Consider the following 21,934-nt stretch of genomic DNA (forward strand, 5'->3'; position numbering starts at 1 on the left):
AACATTTACATTAAGAAATAAATCAACTGTTCATAAAGTCCTCCCAAAAATAAAGGAGGGAACACTGCCATATTTCATTATATGAGACCAGTATTGTCTGGATAATAGAGTCAGACAAAGATATCACAAGAAAAGAAAACTGTATACCAATATTCCTTATGAGTATAGATGCAAAAATCCTCAAAAGTAATAATTCCTCCATAAAATATTAACAACAAAAAAATCCAGTATGTATCAAAAGAATCTACAACATTCAAGTGTGACATATTCAAGAAATGCAAGGTTGGTTTAATGTCCAATAATCAATTAATGTAACATATATTTCACTTTTTGTTTCTTGTTTGAAAAATCTTTCCCTATTTCAAGATCACAAAGAAATTCTCCTATATTATCTTCTAAAAGTTTATAATTTTGCCTTTATACTTCAAGCTTTAATATGCCTTCTCTTTGTGGTATAAGATATGGTTCCAGTCTGATTTTTTCCGTATTATTACAGTTGAATATCCCCTCCCCACCCAGATTCTTGTGTTGAAGTCTTAACCTCACAGTACCTCAGAAAGTGGCCTTATTTGAAAATAGGGTTGTCATAGATGTGGTTATTTAGGATAAGTCATACCGGAGTAGGGTGGAATCTTTAATCTAATATGACTGGTGTCCTTATTAAAAGGGGAAATTTGGACACAGGCATGCACAGAGGGAAGCAATGTGAAGAGAAACAGGGAGAAATATACAAGCCAACAAGAGGCCCTGAACAAATCCTTCCCTCACAGCCTTCAGAAGGAACCAATTCTGCTGAACCTTAATTTCAGACTTTTAGCCTACAGCACCACAAGACAATAAATTTCTGTTGTTTTCACCTAGTTTGTGATACTTTGTTACAGCAGCCCTAGGAAACTAATAAAATAACTATTTATCTCAGAATCCTCAACTGAAAAATTCTTCCTTTCCCCACAGACCTGCAATACCAGCTCTATACTAGATGAAGTTTGTTTATACATCTTGGTCTGTTTCTGGGTCTTCTGTTCACGTCCCTTTGTCTATTTCTCCTAATTTGCTCTAATTATTATAGTGTTATAAGAAAGAATTCTTGGCCTGGCACAGTGGTTCATGCTTGTAATCCCAGCACTTTGAGGCCAGGAATTTCAGACCAGCCTAAATAACATAGCAAGACCCTGTCTCTACAAAAAATTAAAAAATTAGCTGGGTGTGGTGGTGCGCACCTGTAGTCCTAGCTACTTGGGAAGCTGAGGCAGGAGGACCAATTGATCCCTGAAGTCCTAGGTTGCAGTGAGCTATGATTGCATCACTGCACGCCAGCCTGGATGATAGAACAAGATCCTGTCTCTAAAATAATTAAAATTAAAATACAGAAAAAAGAATTCTTGATATCTGGTAAAGCAAGCCCCTCTGAAACCTGTTCTTGTTATCAGAAGATACTGGCTACAATACCTCTACAATGGCCCTTTGCTCTTTAGGATAAGCTTTACATGTTCCACCAAAACAAAATAAATTTGTTGATACTTGGATTGGTTTTTACATTGAATATATAAATATATTTGGGAGGAATTAATTTATCAACATGATACATCTTTTTATCACTTATTTAGGTGTCCTTTTTTAACTAAAAATTTCACATTAAATTATGTATCAGAACTAAAAGCAAACTAAACAATAGTAATTCTAGATATTTTTCAAAGTTCATACATAGCTTCCCACAATCCCCAGGGATTTAGATTTGACCACTACACAGGGGTGGGAGGGATGGAAGGGGAGATATCCACAGCTGAGAATAATTATTACCAACTGCAGCCACCATGGCTATTTATATTCTTGGTCACATCATTATCAATGTGGAAAATGAAAAGACAACTGGAAGAGAAACAGTATGAAACAAGTACATTAGCTTCTGGCATTTCAATTCCAAAAATTAAAAAATGTTGTCTGTTCAGCTCTCTTAAGAAATAGGATTTTAAATGCCATTTCCTCATACTCTTTCATCCTGGACATGAGATTCTTAGTCTCAACTATACTGTCATCACTAGAGAATTGTAAATTTTCCATTCAGAGGAAAAATTGCAAAAGATTGACCTAATTCACTCAGAGATGTAAGATCTATGAAGGTTTAAGTTGAATAGATTTAAATTTTAGCAAATACTAGACAAAAACAAAGTTGATAAAGAAATAAAATCTAAATTTTTTTTCTGTCAGGCAATACTATAAAAGGATAACATCTCTCTTAATTTGTCCATATAATCTTTGATGACAATGGAAAGGAGACAACATACTAATTATTATTCTTTACCTTCTCAAGTAGGTGACTATTCATGTCACTACTATGAAATAGTAAAGAAGACAAAAGCTACAGAAGATACACAAAAGTAAACATGATTTTATTGTCTGTCTTATTCACCAAGTCTAACGTGCTGGTCCACAAGGCACTCAATAAATATATGTTAAATAAATGAATTAATATTATTATAATTTCAATAAATTATACCTCCTTCAACAAAAATAAAATGTTCCAGTCGACAAAGTGGAAAGAAAGGGTCCTATCAATTGCATGGGCCCAGAAGTCTGAGGCTACAGTGAGCTATAATTGAGCCACTATACTGCAGCCTGAGCAACATAGCAAGACCTTGTCTTAAAAAAAAAAAAAAAAAAAGCTCTATCATTAGTGATCAGAGTAGTAGTATGGTTTTGTCTTTTATTCAACTTAAAATTTGATGGTTTTAAGAAGCAATATAGGCAGGGCGCAGTGGCTCACGCCTGTAATCCTAGCACTCTGGGAGGCCGAGGTGGGTGGATCGCTTGAGGTCAGGAGTTCGAGACCAGCCTGAGCAAGAGTGAGACCCCGTCTCTACTTAAAATAGAAAGAAATTATCTGGCCAACTAAAAATATATATAGAAAAAAATTAGCCGGGCATGGTGGCGCATGCCTGTAGTCCCAGCTACTCGGGAGGCTGAGGCAGTAGGATCGCTTAAGCCCAGGAGTTTGAGGTTGCTGTGAGCTAGGCTGACGCCACGGCACTCACTCTACCCCGGGCAACAGAGCGAGACTATGTCTCAAAAAAAAAAAAAAAGAAGCAATATAATATAGGTTCAAAACATTGATATTATATTTTAACAGACAGATGATGAGCATTCTGAACTCATACATTTTTATATTATTTGAAAGCATGAAAGCCTGTTTCTCATTTATATTTCTGAAGTAGTATTTGGAATAAAATGTTTTTTCCCTGGTTCAGGCAATATTAAACAACATAGACTTATCTCAGGGATATAATTAAGACTGCTTCAATTTTACCCTGATTTCAACTGTTCAGAACAAAGAAAATATAATTTATTTGCCTGGAAAAGCTAATCAAACTTAGGTGAGCTTCCCTTCTAAAATATGTAGGATATTATCTTCTATACATAAGTCCATTACTTAGCCAATTTACCAATCCCACATTAGATCTTCATTACTTAAAGAAATCTCTGAGGATGAAAAGCTCTGAGGATATTAGATAAGATAGCAGTTATAGTCCTCTAATACAAATAGAAAATGTAGCATTACTGGTCCACTATCAAAATCATGCTTCTAAAAATATCCTATCTCCTTGAATTAATATTTAGACAACCAAATACTTAAAAAAGACATGCTGGGTATTTTAAAATGAGTATGTCAGTGAATTAATTCTGTGATCCACTGCTACCAAGTGAGTATTGTACAATCTGTTATTATTCACTGTCCTATAGATCATCTGTTCTTGATGCTGGTTTGTTCCAGGAAGAGAGACAGCTGCAACACTATATCCCTGTTCAACCTGAGGACCATCTGACTTTAATTGTAACACACAGCTTGATGTGGCTCTGGCTATGAGAAGCCAAAGTATTGTCTGCAATAATCTGGAAAAGCAGAAACCTGCCAACAGAGGGCTGAAAACCGGGACTTGTGCTGTCTGGCTGTCTGACGTGCTGCAGGAAATATGATTAATGAGTAAGGTATAATGATATCAGGAACCCGATTAGCACCACAAAAAGGTCACAGATCAAAGTAGTATGCATTTCATGAGCTACAATCGTTGCATAAAATCTGCGGACTTGAAGAGGTAAACCAAAAAGAGGAGGAGGATAAAACCCTTATGTGATAACATGCTAACTTGTACATAAAATACCATATTAACAATTTAATCATTTATAGAAAGTTAACAGGAAATTATAAAATGAGTCAATATAAAATGTACTATGAGAAAGCTTTGTTTACCATAGGTATATAATAAATATTTTTGAATAAATGAATGAGTTATTAAATTCTTTCATAAAGGCACACATAGGCAAAATTAAGTATTTTTCCTAATTATAAATTAAAATCATCAGTGACATATTCAACTCTAAACTATCTTTGCATTGGATTTGCAGTGAATTTTTATATATTAATAGTTCTGTCTGGGAATGTAAGCTAATTCAGAGCCTCAACTATGAAAACATCTGTAAAACTTAAGGAGTAGAAATCACTGGGGGAAAAACATTAAGTAATAATGTATTATAATAAATATGCAGTTAATACTGTAAATTATTATTTTGTATATAATTTCATAGTAATGTTGAAGTCTAAAAAATGGGTACCCCAAATCCAAATCTGATTGGAAAACAATTTGCTAAATTGTAATCTTTTCTTTTCCTTGGTACCCTTATAAACTCATTCCAAATAGACCTGGCTCTTCTGAAGTCAGGCAGTAGGGATCAAGATTGGAAGTACTGTCAGGAGAGTAGCTTACCTCAATTTGTACAATTAAAATTTTTAATTATCAAAATATTTATGAATAATTTTAAATATAACTTATATAAATGTTTCTGCCTCTTAGATCTCCTTTAATGTGAAATAAGCACACTAACAACTCTTTCTACTATTAATAATTTCTAATTATGGTAACGATTAATAGAGAACTGGCTCCCTCAAGACTTAAAATTTTAAGTTATATTTGAGAAAAAGTATGTCAATAATAAAATGGCCAGAACATGATTTTATTTTTTAAAATATATTCCTCAAAAATGGGGATGATACTTTATACCTTCATAATTATGTAATTACTTTATATCAAATATTTACTCAAAACATTTTTTAAATGGTAATTCAAAAGGCACCATTAAAAAATGAAAAACCAAGCCAAAGACTAGTTGAAAAATATTTGCAAAACGTATGTTGGATAAAGTGCTTTTATGGTGAATATAAAAAGATCATTTACAACTCAATAATAAAAAGACAACCCAATTAAAAAAACAGGCAAAAGATTTGAATAGATAATTCACCACAGAACATATACATATGAGTAACAAGTTTGTGAAAAGATGGTTAACATTATTCATCATTAGCATAATGCAAATTAAAATAACAATGAGATACATACTAGAATGGCTAAATAAGATTGACAATACCAAGTCTTGGCAAGGTTATGGAAACTGGAACTTCATACATTGTTGGTGGGAATATAAAATGTTACAGTAAACATGTTCTTATCATAAGATCCAGGATTCCACTCCTATGAATCTACCCAAGAGAATGAAACCAGTCATCCACACTAAGACTTACTATGCAAATATTCATAATAGCCCCAAACTGGAAAAAACCCAAATGTCCATTAACTAGTAAAAAGGTAACAAAATGTGGTATATCTATAAAATGGAATACTATGCAGCAATACAAAGAAATTAACCATTGATATATGTAACAACATGAATCAATCTCAAAAACAATGCTAAGTAAAAGAAGCTAGGCACAAAAAGACTACATATTGTATATTGTATGATTCCATTAATATAAAATTTCTAGAGAAGCAAAACTGTAGAGACAGAATCAGTGGTTGCCTGGGGCTGGTAGTAGAAGCAGAGGCTGACTACAAAGAGGCACAAGGAAACTTTTAGAGTGATATAAGTGTTCTAAAGCTAAATTGTCGTGATGGTTACACACTGTATAAATTTAGTAAAACTCATTGAATTGTACACTTTCTTTTTTTTTTTTTTGAGATAGTCTCGCCCTGATGCCACTAGAGTGTAGTGGCATCATCATAACTTACTGCAACCTCAAACTCCTGGGCTCAAGCAATCCTCTTGCCTCAGCCTCCCAAGTAGCTGGGACTCGTGCACCACCACAGCAGGCTAATTTTTGTATTTTTAGCAAAGACGAGGTCTTGCTCTTGCTCAGGCTGGTCTCGAACTCCTGAGCTCAAGCAATCCTCCTGCCTCAGCCTCCCATAGTGCTAGGATTACAGGTGTGAGCCACTGTGCACAGCCTATACAGTTTTTAAAAGGCGAATTTTAAGGTAGGTAAATTATACCTTAATAAACCTGTTTTAAAAGGGTAGACAAGCACTGAAAGAAAAAAAAGTTGTAGTAGGAATGTACCGTTTATTCACTTCTATGACCCCTGGGACAAAAAAAAACCATATAACCATAGACAACTGCCACATTTAAGACATCTCCGTCAATATCTCTCAGAGCTAAGCTTTGTCTTAGTCTCTCACTTTCACCACAGAAACTTGGCATCTTTAAAAATTGGAGTAAAAGTAAAATGTAACATGTACCTGATACAATAATATTAGGCACTATTTTCTGAGTGCCTACTGTAAGGCAGAGAATATTCTAGGTATTTTACATACATAATTACAATTTTATACTCCTAATTTCAAGATTATAAATGAAGAAACCAAGGCTAATAAAGGTTAAACTCCTAAGGTCCCATAATCAGTAAAGTGACTGAAACAGGATTGGGAAATCTGGTCTAGCTTCAAAGTTTATATTCTTTCTACTCCCCTGCATTCTTCCGGTATATATATATATATAAAATGTGAAATTTCAGTAATAATGAGATTATAATAAGGATCGGGAAGATAGGATTAAAATATAATTGTTGGTATGAAAGTATGAAATGTCACCTAAAAAACCAAAATGCAATAATTGCCCTTGTTTAATTGTAAATTTAAAATACAATGCAATTGAGATTTCATTTTAATATAGAATATGGTAATGATACTACTTTTAAATATTGAAAATAAAGCTTCCTTATTCTAAACTTCCACGAAACTTATAAAGGCAAAAAAGAAAAGTCATATTAATTTCTCACAAAATAATATAGAATTCATACAATGGAGGACATTAAAGAGTCCACTAAATAGAACACTAAAGAGTTATATGTAAGCACAAATTTACTGTGCTTTTAAGTTTTTAAGTTTTCATATTCTAAATATTATGTAAAGATTTCCTGTAAAACATAGATATAGGATGCAATTTGAAAATCTTGTTTCTATTACCAAAATGTGTAATGGCTTTCTCACCTGAAGCACAAAATTATGTTCCTTTCCTGGCAGGAAAACCCCACCTTTGAAAAAGCTTACAATTCTAGTTTGACTTATAACTTTCACATATAATTTTGAATTATCATGTATATATGAACATGACCTAAATTCTACATAAAAGAATAAAAGAAACTACTACACCTTTCAATTCAATAATATTTTATGAAGTATATATGATGATTCCTGAACTATTTCATCACTTTCTGTTATTCCTATCAACTACAGCTTTGTCCAGAAGAGCAAGGGTTAATGATTACACACCAACACATGAAAGATGCTTTGCGAAAAGGCTCATGACAGACAGAGTAGATGATTACTATCTTACCAATCTGTTTATGCGAACAAATTCTTCTGAGGTTTTGGCCCAAGGAGGAAGTTCGACATCAGACACGACTGTCCCATCATCCATCACTCCAAGATTATAATTATTAAAGTTGACAAACATCTCAGGGAGATAATAAAACTCAGGGATCAACTCCTACATAAAAATAAAAGACAATGTTATATTATAAACTGTAGGATACTGACTGTACATTCAAAAGGACCTGATCATTTTCTCTTGTGCAGAAGAACAAAATAAACATAAAGAAATTATTTTCTCTTTGCACATCATACCCCTATCACAAAGTTTATATTAAGGTAGACAGATCCTATCCAACCAAATTTAAATAACACCTTACTGGTATAAATACATCTTATAGGCTTTCCTTCATGACACGTCTGAACTCAAAACTCTTAAATACCAACATTTCAGTAATAATTGAGGTTTGGACAGATATAGACAGATTACCATGCTGTAACAATGGCAGCCTAAACTAAATTTTTTTATGAGGTATATGGAATTTTTACCAGGAAAAAAGCAAAACTTTTATAACATAAGCATTAAAATGCCACTGCCTTGGTCCCCTACATAAGAAACTGGGTAAATTAAATATATAACTTCAATGATAACACTTTAAGTACACTTTAATAGGACATTTAATAAGCAGAAAAATGCAGCCGTTTAGGCTTTTGTGTGCAATGAGCCCCATATATAACTATTTCAGAGGCCCTGTAGATCGGACTTAAAATCCAGTCTTGACATGGGTCAGTGGCTCAGTGGTCTTTCAGATACCCCCTCAGGGCCAGCTATGGCAGGCCTAGCTTTCCAAACAGTTGAGTAAAATAGGGAGGTCATCAGATTTTTGGACAAGGTCAATATGAACTTGCCAGAGCAGAGAGAAAAGATCCAGCAGGAATTAAGCTATTATCACCTCCATCATCCATGTGAAATGTTGCCTGACTCTGAATTGTACATCCTTTGTTTACAATCACAATAATTAACTAAGCAGGCCAGAAATAAGCTTGTCCTCCAAATGGCTGACAACCACCTGATCATCAGACTTAAAAATCATTTAAACTGAACCATTAAAAAAAAAAAAAACCTTGTTAAAAGTTTAACCACAAATGAAATTAGACAGTGATCACACAAAAATTTTAAGATTGTCATCTTTGAAAACAGTGCATATAAGCCTAATTGACAAAAGGGAGAAAGACAAATGTGTCTTATTTTATGTAGCAAAAAGCCATATCCAATTTGTTTGAGCTAACATTTATTGCATGGTATGAGTCAGGTACTAAAATAAACTCTTAAATCTTATTACATTTAATCCTCACAACAACTTTATGAGGTAAGGTATCAATCATCTCCATTTTAAAAATGAACCAAGGATCAAAAAAGTTAAGTAACCTACCCAAGGTTACACAGCTGATATGTTATAAATTTGGAACTTGAACCAAGACTTGTCTAACTCTAAAGCCTGTGTCCTTAGTCACCAAATAAGCCTAGGTTCTACTTATATAGTATACCCAGAGTTAAACATTTTAAATATAAGTTTTTAACATATATTCCAAGTGATACTTTAAAAAGAAAAAAACTAAATATAAATTTGTTCTTTCATGATGAGAAAACAACTGGTTTTATTGAAAACATATACATTATATATAGAGTATACATATCTGTCACTATATAGTAATTATGTAATAAAGTTAATCCAAAAAAAATTTAAATGCTATAATTATTATTTACTTGATAAGTCACTTTATAACTTTTTCATATTAATTTGCTAAAGTATGCATTCAATTAATTTCCAACTTTGAGAAATTTTACCAAAATGTCTTATTTTCATTTTGTAATATTTGAGCTATTGAAGAGGAATGTTACTATACCCAGGTCATCTTCTACAATAAAGTGGGAGGAACATGCCTTCCTTGTTTATTTACAATCAAAAGCAGCATTTGGTTTAATTAAATACGAATTATTTTCACTTCAATAATACTTGCTGCCTCCCTCCATCCCCACCGACACCATCTCATGATTAGAGGATGTTGCCCTTCTTTTGCCTGTTATACCTGTCATGCTCTTGTGTAATAATTCTGCTAGATTCAAACCAACATTTACAGTGGCTGAATTTTAGGTGCTAGGTTTCCCCTGAGTTTTAAAATTTGGGAGATCAGTCAAATGACTATTATAAATCAGAGATATATATTACATAGAAAAACTATGCCAAAAAAGTATTCTTTATTGAGACCAATTCCAGAAAGCAGAATGTAACAAGTGACATTTCATAGCAATTGTCATAAAAATAAAGTTTTCAATCCTTCTAATGTATACCACCAAAATATATGATTTTGTATATTCTCCATCTTCTACATCTGTTATTTTATTAGAGTTACTCAATAAATTAACAAAAAAATTATTTGCTCAAAATAGAAATATTCTCCACAGGTTTTTTTTTTTTTTACAAGTTCTAAACTCAATTAATAGAGAAATATATTTTGTTCCTGGCACCATTTATTTAAACATATAAACTTAATATGAACTTAAATTACTTTAATATTAATACCTTATCCTAAATATAAATTCACTTAATGTAACTAGAAGTTAAATGGAGCAAAAATATACATTAAGAAAAGAAATTTTTAATAAATGATACAAAGAAAGCAATTTCAAACTTTTAAGTCTTACTGGACCACGTTAAACTTTCAACTATACAATTTCTACCATGTTGGGAAGGAGGTAATAACCAGCAATTTTCCATTTAATTACTATAGATTTTATTTGTGACTTCCTAAAGATACATTTTATATAAATGTTATTTTAAGATAGGCGTTTACTTCCTCACAAACATTTGTAAGGTCCAGAGCAGAGGCCTCTTGAAGGCGTGGTTTTCTGCCTTTTGCAAAAGTCTAAAGCAAACACAGATTGTGTAAGGTGTCTGGGCAAAGGAGGTGTCAAAAAGTCTGTATTTTTAAAGAGACAGAAGCCAAAGGAGAGGCATAAGATGTTCCCCAAGATTAGAGAGGCAGGTTTCTCAAAATCTATAATCAGCTTTTTCTGGCCTGGGGAGAAAGGAAAGGGATGAAGAGGTTAGACTGGAGTCCTGGGGATGCGGAGTAGTAAGCAGGATCACTACATGTCTGTCTGTCTGTCTGTCTGTCTCTCTGTATATACACATATATATATGAATTAGAAAAAGGCAACACTTGTAGGCTAATGTAGCCCAAGGAAACTCAGTTTAGTAAATGGAGTGAATACAGGCTGGATTTCAGCTCCTATTCTTTCCCTTAGTCAAGTGTCCTCTTGTAGAGAACAATCTGCTTACTGTACATGGTGGCTCCATGCATGGTTCACTTAAGGAAGCTGGTCCCTTGGCACCAGGGCTTTTGGTATCAGCAAATATTTCCTAACACAAACTTGGTATAATCAGCAAGCTGTCTGCCTTCAAAAGACCATGTATCTTAGAGAATGTGGATATGACTAATGAACAAGATGGACCAAAGACATAAGGCCAATTATCTAGGTGTCCCATAAGCCTGGATTCTCATTCAAGCCTTGAGAAAAGGTGTTCCCTACCCTAACCCTCTAATAACTATGAGTGAATTTCTCACCAGCCTAATATGAAGAAGGGTTGAATTCAAATTGGGACATTTCTTATATATTGAGTTGTTATCTTTTATATCTATTTCAATAATGGTAAAAAGTTACCAGTATATTAACTGATAATATATTTCTAGAAAACAAAATGGTAGGAAGAATTCACTATGAGCAGAAATACAAATGTAAATGTTATCTTTTATTAAAAGAATAAAATTTATTAAGAAGTTCTTCTTAATGGATTATTTGATTTAAGCCTTAGGTAGACATGAAGGGTGATATAACACATCATCACAAAAAATTTATTTAATTTTTACTCTTTATAGAGAACTATGTTACAGTTTGGGATACAGAAACATGACAAACAGAAACCCCATACAGAATAAAGATCTAAATTAGTAAGTAAGAGTAAAAGGATATATCTATTAAGAGAAAACAAGCTGTAGAAACAAACAGCATTCTAGAAGTTCAAAAGAGAAAATTATGTCTAAAAGTTGAGGTGGTCAGAGAAAGCTATAGCTCAGAGAACATAATACATTTCATTTTCCTAACACAGAACTCATCAATCTATACTGTAATTGTCAGTTTGTTTGAATCTCTTTCTAAACTGAAGGCTTCCTGAGACTGAGGTCTTCTAACATGAATTTGAAACAGGACAATGTTTCTAAGAAGTTAACATTGAAGAGAGAGATTATGAAAATTCTACATACACTATAAAGGATATCATCAAATTAGCACAATTAAATTAGTAAGAGAGTAAGCATCTATACAGTAAATCCTTATTTAGACGTTAGGTTTTTAGAAACTGCAACTTCAAGTGAAACCACATAAAACGAAACCAATTTTACCATAGGCTAATTGATATAAACAAGAGTTAAGTTGTCCTGGCATATTTATGGTCACAAAAACATCACCAAACTTCTAAATAAAGACCTAAAACACTTCTAATATTAAATATTGAAGTAACTATGAGCTATACATACATTTGAGAAAGATTAACAAAAACAAGTAAGATATTCACCCAATTATTCCAGTTCAAGGTTGAGGGTGGCTGGAACCTATCATGGCAACTGAAGGCATAGGTGAGAACCAACCCTGGACAGGACACCACTCCATGGCAAGGCATACTCACCACACATTCACACTCATTCATACTGGGACAATTCAGACATGCCGATTCACCTAACATGCACATCTTTGGGATGTTAGGAGGAAACCGGAGTACCAAAAGAAAACCCATGCAGAAACGGAGGGCATGCAAACTTTACAAACACAGTGGCCCCAGCCAGGAATTGATTTTTTTCCTCATCAACAATATAATGAAATGTTGAATGAAATGACATTATTTGAGGACATGCTTCACTTAAAACATATTACAATCTTATTATAAAGAAATCTGCATAAATAAATCAATTGATGAGAGTTGAATATCCTGTTAATATGAAATAAACATGCTGTACTCAACTGAGATACATAAACTTAAAAGAAATAAGCAAATATACATACAGCCAAAATCTTACCATGGAAGAATAACATTCAAATTATACAGTAAAATTCAATTTTAATCTTAAAGCATCTGAGAACCATGCCTTGATATAACACCAAATATTACAGTTCAAAACTATCTCTCATGACATATGAAATGTAGTAACAGAGTCAAAGACTGTCTTTCTAATACTTATAATGCACATTTACAGAGCAAAGTATATGTTATATTCATCAGACCAGAACATTCAGTTCTGGATAAAAAACACATGTTCAGCAATTCCTTAAACCACCACTGGAAAATGATAAGTAAACAACACTGACAGAAGACAGATACATTTACAATTCACATTTTCTTCTGGTTTGTTGACAATAATTTTAATCTCTATCACTTAATTAGGCAGATAGGTTTTAGAGGCAGGTAACATGGTCAAAATGTAGTATATCATCTCCTAAAATAAAAATTTGAAAGGTTCAACCAGAGGTTATACTACAGTTCAGGATAAGCCCATCACTTTGATCACAAATCCTAAGGCTTTCCTGGCATAATGACAAGATTGGTTGTGACCACACATATGCTTTACTTTTCTTTATTAAGGTGACCCCACTGATACGAACAGCCTTTGCAGCTATGCTGTATGATTCTCCTTTTAATAAGCACCAATTCTACGCATTGAACTAAAACCATCACTTCAATATATATAGGCAAACACGCCAAATACTATTACTAATCTATTAATCCCAAGAAATAAGATAATCAAAATAAAAATAAAGATGCTACTTAAGAGTTAAAATTAAATATTTATTTTAATTTTATTAAAATATAAAATCCTGACAACTCAAATATGACAGCAAATTAACTAAGGTGCACTGTGTTGGGGACACTGATGGTAAAACGATGTGAAAGCAAACTTTTAGCTTTTCACTACTGGAAAAATGATATATTTTATGAAGAAAAATTCAAAATAAGCTTTCCTAACCAAAAAGTTAATGAACAATATATTATTAAAGAATGTGCATGTTGTGATACATTTTAACTTTCAAGTATTTATTTTGTTAGTCCACAAGTAACAAAAACTTTTTAAAAAATTGATAAGAAGCCAATTACAATGAAGTGCACTTATAATAGTTATTTTAAATGGACTCAATATCTGAAAATTTTCAAGTTGATACTTAAATTTAGTTTCTTCTTATTTAGTAGATAAAATGCTACTTTTTCCTTCAGTAAAAGAAAAACATATTAATAATTTTTAAAATTGGATAACAAAAAATAAATCTATGATCCTCTACACAGACCCAATAAATATCATGTGGTTTTAGATATGATAAAACGATTATTTCAGATGCATTAAAATAAAGAAAAATCATGGATAACATGCCAGTAGATAATAGATAATCTATTTCAATCTGATATAGTGGAAAGAATAATTGGGTTTGAATGTTGTCTACTCAACTTACTATCACATGCCCTCAAATTAATTTAATTTTGTGACCCTTACCTCAATTGCCATTTCTAAAGCACAGGGTTGTTGTGAGGCTCATATGGAGTAATATCGAATTTTATATACATGTATTAACATTATTACTATTATTACCATTAATATGACTCGATAAAAATTCCAAATTACAGACTGAACTTGCCTAATTCTTAAAGCCAACACGTCATTCACTGAATCATGCCCATCTATAAAAGCATTTAATGCAATTCTGAGAACACAACAAAATTTACTTGTAAAAATAAATATGCTCACAAAAATATTTAAGACTTAATAATTACTACTAAATAACTATCACATTTAAAACACATTTATTGTTTTTTATTAGCAATGACAGTAGGGCTTAACATGGCTCATTTTATAATAAATACTCTCAATAATTTATAGTTCTCTCCTGCTTTCCACACATTTTTTCACTTCCAGATTTGGACTGGACATCTTCATTGAGCCATTTGCTGTTCGGGGTCTCATCTTTAAGGAAATTATAATTTGGGATGAGATAATGGGCATTAATAATGCAAACAAAGGGTGAGCTCTAACTGCCCTAAGAGAAGGCACAAATAAAATGTGTAACTTCAATCCTTCCTGGAACAAGCTGTAAATATATATATGAGTATAGGGAGAGAACAGTTCATATCAGTATCTATGAGCACATTAATGAACAATCTACATTGTTTTAAATTGAACAAAAAATGTAAGATCACCAGCCAAAAAAGAAATCACACCTGACGTATGTGTACACTTTTATAATTCAGGAAGATATGAATATTTTCCAAATGCCTTAAAAGGTTCTTTTCTAATGAACCAAGAAATGGTTCACTGCAGAATATAAATCTCAATATTAAAAAAATTAATACTTGGGTTCATCATTTAACCTACTGATGCATAAAGAAGTAGAGAGCTGAAGAGTGTGGTTAAATTAAAAAATTGCAAGTTATGTATAAGTTACATATAAAAGCAAGGATATACAGATATAGTGAAGTTAGAGTGTGAGTGTTTTACACCAAGTGACAGGTGAGAAAGCTTGAGCTTACTGAAGGAAAAAGAGATACCGGCAAAAAAATAAAGAGAGAAAGAGGGAGGGAGACAGGGAAGGAGGAAGAACACATAAGTAAGAAATGTGCAAATGATGTATGAAAAAGGATAAGATTTTAATTTTTCTTTCTTTTAACATTTAAAAAATTCTAAATTATTTAAAAAGAGATCTGAAAACAGGAGGAATAAGTGATTTTTTTTTACTACAAAAATAAAATTACCAAATCATCAAAGTTTAAGCTTTTTTTTAAAAAAAATAAATGCACTAAGAAATACATTTCTAGCAATTATGTGCTATTAATTGTAGTCAAACACCTTCTTATAAATAGGCCTACTGCTGATACTATCAGCATCCATGGAACGTATTAATATGGTAGAAGATGTGCTGCTAGGGGAAAAAAGAAACCTAATTTATCTTCAGATTGCAGACCCCTGGGATTTCTTAGGTAGTGGAGGGCAAGTCAAAGGTCTCATGTTTGACAAATCTCATAAGACGCAAAACTATTCTATGATCACCTCTATTTTGTATTATTATTTAACTTGGTATATATTTAAAACTTTTAAGGTTAATTTTTAAAGCTAAAATTAATTCATATAATATTAATGTATAGTAATTTATTTAAAAGATATTTTGTAACCTCTTAGGATTCAACTGCATTGTACTTAACTGTAAATATGGAATATACTTTACTGACCCTACAAACTTCATAACTTAATAAAAATTTTACATTCATCACTAAGAATGCATATTTAGTTTTAAAATAGGTTTTTAAATGGAATTTTCAAGATATGACCAGGATGGGATATCCATATAGGCTTCTTTTATAAAGTTGTAACAATAAAAACTCTATATTAATTTTAAAAACGTGGAAAATTGAATCATTAAGAACTCTTGACCATCATATGACAACCAGCTATAGTTCTCCTGTGGACAGAAAATCCTGTCCTAAAATATGAGATGTCAGTAGCCCCATTCCATGTAGAACACATATCCATTTGGGTTCTGCTGTGCCGTTCTGGCTGGAATAACCAGGGACTTTCCTTTTTCTCTTCAATCTACCTCTCTATTTTTCCCAAGCTCTCTCACTTACTCCTAGAAAAGCTGTATGTCTACCTGCCCCTTACAGCCAACCAAATGCCAAATCATGGAAAATAATTTTTAATTTATTCCCATAGTTTAGTTCTTAACTAGTTGAGGATCTTATCATTTTTCTAACTGCAATAGCCCCCTTACATTTCTCCCTACCTCCAGCTCTCATCCTCTTTCTCCATCCTCTGGATCAACTTTCCATACTTTTGCCAAACCTCTTTCTTTTATAATAGAGGTTATTATATCATACTCCCACTCAAAAATCTTAAATGGCTCCTCACCGCCTATAGCACAGGATGGCCAACTATGGCCCACGGGCCAAATATGCCTATTAATATTTTGGTAAATGAAGTTTTATTGGAAAACACTAATTTGTTTACATAGCATCTATGGCTGCTTTAGCACTACAATAATAGAGTTGAAGAGCAATGACAGAGATTACATGGGTTGAAAAGCCAAAAATATTATCTGGCTGTTTACTGAAAAACTTTGCTAAACTGGCCTATAGAATTAAATCAAATATCTTCAGACTGTAACCAAAGGTCTTCATGTTAGACTCAACTGCCTTTCAGTATCTTTTTTTTTTCTGTTTCCTAAAAACCAAGAACATAAGACCAATTAGCAGACCAGTAGCATTTCCCAATGTGCCAAATATTTTCTCTAAACTTTGTTCATGTCATTTTCCTTGCTCAGAATACTCTTCCTTATTTCAGCAAGTCATTAATTTTATACATATTTAATTTAGTGCCTATTATGTTACAAGCACTATTCTAAGCTCTTGGAATAAACCAATAAGTGAAACAGTCTCAAAATTCATGCTCTCATGGAGCTAATGTTCCAATGGGATATGACAATGAAGAAATCAATAAGGATAACATACATATGTCAGATGGTGAGTGACATGAAGAAAAATGAAGTCAGGAAGTAAGCAAAAGTGCTTGGGGTGAGGGATGCAGTTTTAAATAGGGAGGATAGAGAAGGAATTACTGAGAAGGTAACATTTCAGCAAAGACCTGAAAGGGATGAAGAATGAGTCCATAAAGATATCTGGAGAAAATTTCTCAGGTGAAAGGAAAAGTAAAAGCAAAGTCTCCGAGGTGAGAAGATACCTGGAGTATTTGAAGGATACCAAGTAGGCCCTGTTTAGAACAGAGTGAAGAAGGGGGCAAACGGAGAAAAAGAAAGTCAAGAGGTAACAAGATTTTGGAGTGGGGGTTTGGTGTGTTGGATCTTACATTGTAAGGATTTCAGTTTATATTCTCAAATGGGAAACCATTTATTAAGTGGGGACGACTGTGAGAGGCGTAGGTTTGAATGAATAAAGATCAGGTATTTGGTTTTGAACATGTTAATTTTAAGGGACATTTTATAAATTCAAAGGGAGATGTTGAGGAGGGAGTCAAATTATCAGGAGAAATGTACAGGCTAGACTAGAGACATAAATTTGGGAGGTTTGTTGGACTCCCTTGTATCCTTTAAGATATAGCTCAAAATCACCTACTCTATGAAGTCATTTGCAACCCCACCTCCCCAACACAGAATTAATTTCATTTTGTTTATATCTTATTATAATACTTATCACTATCTAACCTGTATTAAAAATAGTTTTATAGATACTCATCTTTTTCATCTGGAGAGAGATGTGAAGTACAGAAATGTTTATCTTATCCTTTTAACTCCAAGAGATCTCTACCATATTTACATGTGATAAACAACAAATAAATGTTAGCTTAACTGTGTTTTGGGAGACTTTAATTGACCTCTCAGTTTTCTGCCAAAAGGCAGAGAGCTAAATAATTATGACCTGACAAAACCTACTCTTTCTTCTATGTTCTCTATACACATGCTCAACTCAAATTTAATCTCTTTCTCTTCCTCTCTCATCTTACAAGTCAATCACCAAATTCTAACAGTTACCTTCTAAATATGTCTTAAATTTAGCTACATTTTTCTAGTTCCATTGCCACTACTAAGTTTAAGCTTTCACTGCTTCTTGCCCAATTACTTTACAAACTTATCTACTGCTTCTGTTCTTGGCCATAGACAAGAGTAATACATACTTCAAAAGCGTTTAGCAAAAGCGATTTTAGGCAATAAGAACAAAATGGGAGGTATTAATTTGCCAGACTTCAAACTATACTACAAGGCTGTGGTTATTAAATCAGCTTGGTATTGGCACAAGAATGAAGACACAGGCCAGTGGAACAGAACTGAGAATCCAGATATAAAACCATCCTCATATAGCCATCTAATCTTTGACAAAGCAGACAAAAACATACTCTGGGGAAAAGATTCCTTATTCAATAAATGGTGCTGGGAAAACTGGATAGCCACATGTAGAAAACTGAAACAAGACCCACACCTTTCACCTCTCACAAAAATCAAATCACCATGGATAACAGACTTAAACCTAAGGTGTGAAACTACTAGAATTCTAGAAGAAAATGTGGGAAAAACTCTTATAGGCATTGGCCTAGGCAAAGAATTTATGAAGAAGACCCCAAAGGCAATCACAGCAACAACAAAAATAAATAAATGGGACCTGATTAAATTAAAAAGCTTCTGCACAGCCAAAGAAACTGTCACAAGAGCAAACAGAATGGGAAAAAATTTTCACATGCTACACATCCCATAAAGGGCTGATAACAAGAATCTATTTAGAGCTCAGGAAAATCAGCAAGAAAAAATCAAACAACCCTATCAAAAAGTGGGCAAAGGTCATGAATAGAAACTTTTCAAAAGAAGACAGAAGAATGGCCAACAAACATGAAAAAATGCTCAACATTTCTAATCATCAGGGAAATGCAAATCAAAACCACAATGAGATATCACTTATCTCCAGTGAGAATGGCCTTTATCAAAAAGTCCCAAAACAATACATGTTGGCGTGGATGCGGAGAGACAGGAACACTCATACACTGCTGGTGGGACTGCAAACTAGTGCAACCTCTGTGGAAAGCAATATGGACATACCTTAAACAGAAACAAGTAGACCTACCATTTGATCTAGCAATCCCATTATTGGGCATCTATCCAAAAGAACAAAAGACATTCTATAAAAAAGAACTGCACTCAAATGTTTATAGCAGCACAATTCACAATTGCAAAGATGTAGAAACAACCCAAGTGCCCATCAATACATGAGTGGATTAATAAAATGTGGTATATGTATACCACGGAGTACTACTCAGCTATAAGAAACAATGGTGATATAGCACCTCTTGTATTTTCCTGGATAGAGCTGGAACCCATTCTACTAAGTGAAGTATCCCAAGAATGGAAAAATAAGCACCACATGTATTCTCCATCCAATTGGTTTCACTGATCATCACCTAAGAGCACATTTGGGACTAACATTAATCAGGTGTTGGGCAGATGTGGTGGGGGAGGGGATGGGTGTATACATACATACATGATGAGTGTGATGTGCACCATCTAGGGGATGGACATGCTTGAAGCTCGGATTCAGGTGGGGGAGGGGAGGCAAGGGCAATATATGTAACCTAAACTTTTGTACCCCCATAATATTCTAAAATAAAAACAAAAGAGTAATACATACTTCAACACCAAGCACAGTAATCTCTTAAAAACACAAAACCTATTTATGTCACTCCTCTACTTCAAATCCTCCCAATGTCTCCCCACTGTTCCAGGTTAAAATCCAACCTCCTTAACAAAGCACAAGGCCCCCTTATGATTGGTCCTGGGTCTCCTCTTTTCTTTCCCTTCCCTTCATTTTCAGATGCTGTGTCTATGAGCCCACAGAGTGTCTATTACACTAAATTGCTGGGACTTGTTTTATCGTATCTCCTTTAGTGCAAAAGCTCACTGAAGGCAAGAGTTGTGTCATATTTGGTGCTGTATTACAACCAGGGCCTGAAGTGGACAAACTCAATTAAAATAAAAAATTTAAAAAGTAAATGATATTTCGGATTCCTCCAAATGTTTTACTCTAATTTTTACTTTTACCATAGGTTGTATTTTAATAATATATTATTGTACTAAATTCTGAGCTTCTGGAAAAGTATAGTTCTCCAATAATCTCCATTTTAGATCCATTTACTACTGTCCCCATTCCAAAGTAATAAACTGAGGTGACATTTATGACTCCTTCTATGCTCTAATACTGATAATTAATGATTTCTGTAAGAGAGAACGAAAAGAATTTAAACTGCAGCAAGTCAGATTATACTTAACCACTGGATTGAATTTATCGACACTAAGGGTATCTGAAATGAGTAGGCTACCTCAAGATGAGGGAAAGAAAAACGAATGACAATGAATTGCCTAGAAAAGCTTAGTTATTTGCCCAATATTTAGATGTGATTGCCTAGTGAAATTCATGTAAACTTTATGTGTGTCTGATTTGTTCCACAAAATTTGGTCGTAATAATTGAGGGTTCAGGTTGAAGAGAGTAATCTACTCTGAACCTCAGTTTCTGAATTTAAGTAATTTTAAAGATTTGAAACACAGAATCTACTGGGGATTTAAAATTATTATTTAACATAATAATGATTCTCCAATCCACTTTTAATACTTTTTATTGCAGTCCTCAAGACTACAGATTATTACTTCTACTTGTCAGTTCACATTTAGATGAAGTACACATCAGAAGCATCATTGTTCAGAGAGGATAAAGGCATTTTCTTTCCATAAGCCACAACCTATCCCTTGGGCTGAGTCCAAAACAATGCCCTAAGTCTACACTGCCCAATATAATAGCCATTAGCCACAGTGGCTATTGAACATTCCAAACGTGGCTAGTCTGAATAGAAACGTGCTATGTAAACAGAGATGTGTAATGTAAAATACATACCAGATCTGGAAGTCTTAGTATGAAAAAAAAAGTATATCTAATTATTATTAATTTTACACTGATCACATGTTGAAATAATATTTTAGATATACAGTTAAAATATGTTATAAAATTAATTTCACATGGTTCTTTTGACTTTTTAAAATGTGACTACAAGGAAATTTAAAATTACATAGCAGCTTACATTTGTGGCTTGCATTCTATTTCCACTGGACAGTAGCTCTAAGCCTACTTAGAGAACTGATGAACACTTATAAACTGTTTCCTCTTGGCAGAATAAAAAGCATCATTGAGAGGTCAGATCTGAAAATGGAATCACCAATGACACACAGAAATACAAATCCCTAAACCTTTAAAACTGGTAAATCATGCTAAAAATGAAAGATTGCTTTAGTAAAACCTAATAAAGTGCCTTTCTTCTCTGAAATAAAAAGAAATCATATTTTAACCTTTATTTCATAGGAATAAACTTTATTTTTTAGTAAAATTATTCTCTGGGTATTGGTAGAATACAAGAAATAGGGATTCTAAGATATTAAAGTGACAGTTCCCTCTCAGCAAAAAAGGTTAAGTACTAGAAATGTTATGTTATTCTTATTTATTCCTTTCTTAAAAATTAATTTAATTAAATCCTCTACCTATCTCACAACATTTCATTTTTGTAAAATCCCATGAAAATGTTTTAGAGAATGTATATTATATTAATCAGGCAAGGCATACTTTAGAATCCACTCAATAAAATAATGCCCATTACCCAATCC

At 33.1% G+C, this 21,934-nt stretch overlaps 1 protein-coding gene across 1 annotated transcript in view; it reads right to left on the reverse strand.

Annotated features, from left to right (window-relative positions):
• LRBA (LPS responsive beige-like anchor protein) overlaps nt 1–21,934 on the reverse strand; it is a 613,453-nt gene that overhangs the window by 122,176 nt on the left and 469,343 nt on the right. The window contains exon 47 of the mRNA XM_045552108.1: nt 7,660–7,812. Within this exon, the coding sequence (XP_045408064.1) occupies nt 7,660–7,812 (153 nt within the window). The remainder of the gene's footprint in view (nt 1–7,659; nt 7,813–21,934) is intronic.

The sequence above is a fragment of the Lemur catta genome, chromosome 5 (genome assembly GCF_020740605.2).
Source record: "Lemur catta isolate mLemCat1 chromosome 5, mLemCat1.pri, whole genome shotgun sequence".
Classification (NCBI taxonomy): Eukaryota; Metazoa; Chordata; class Mammalia; order Primates; family Lemuridae; genus Lemur; species Lemur catta.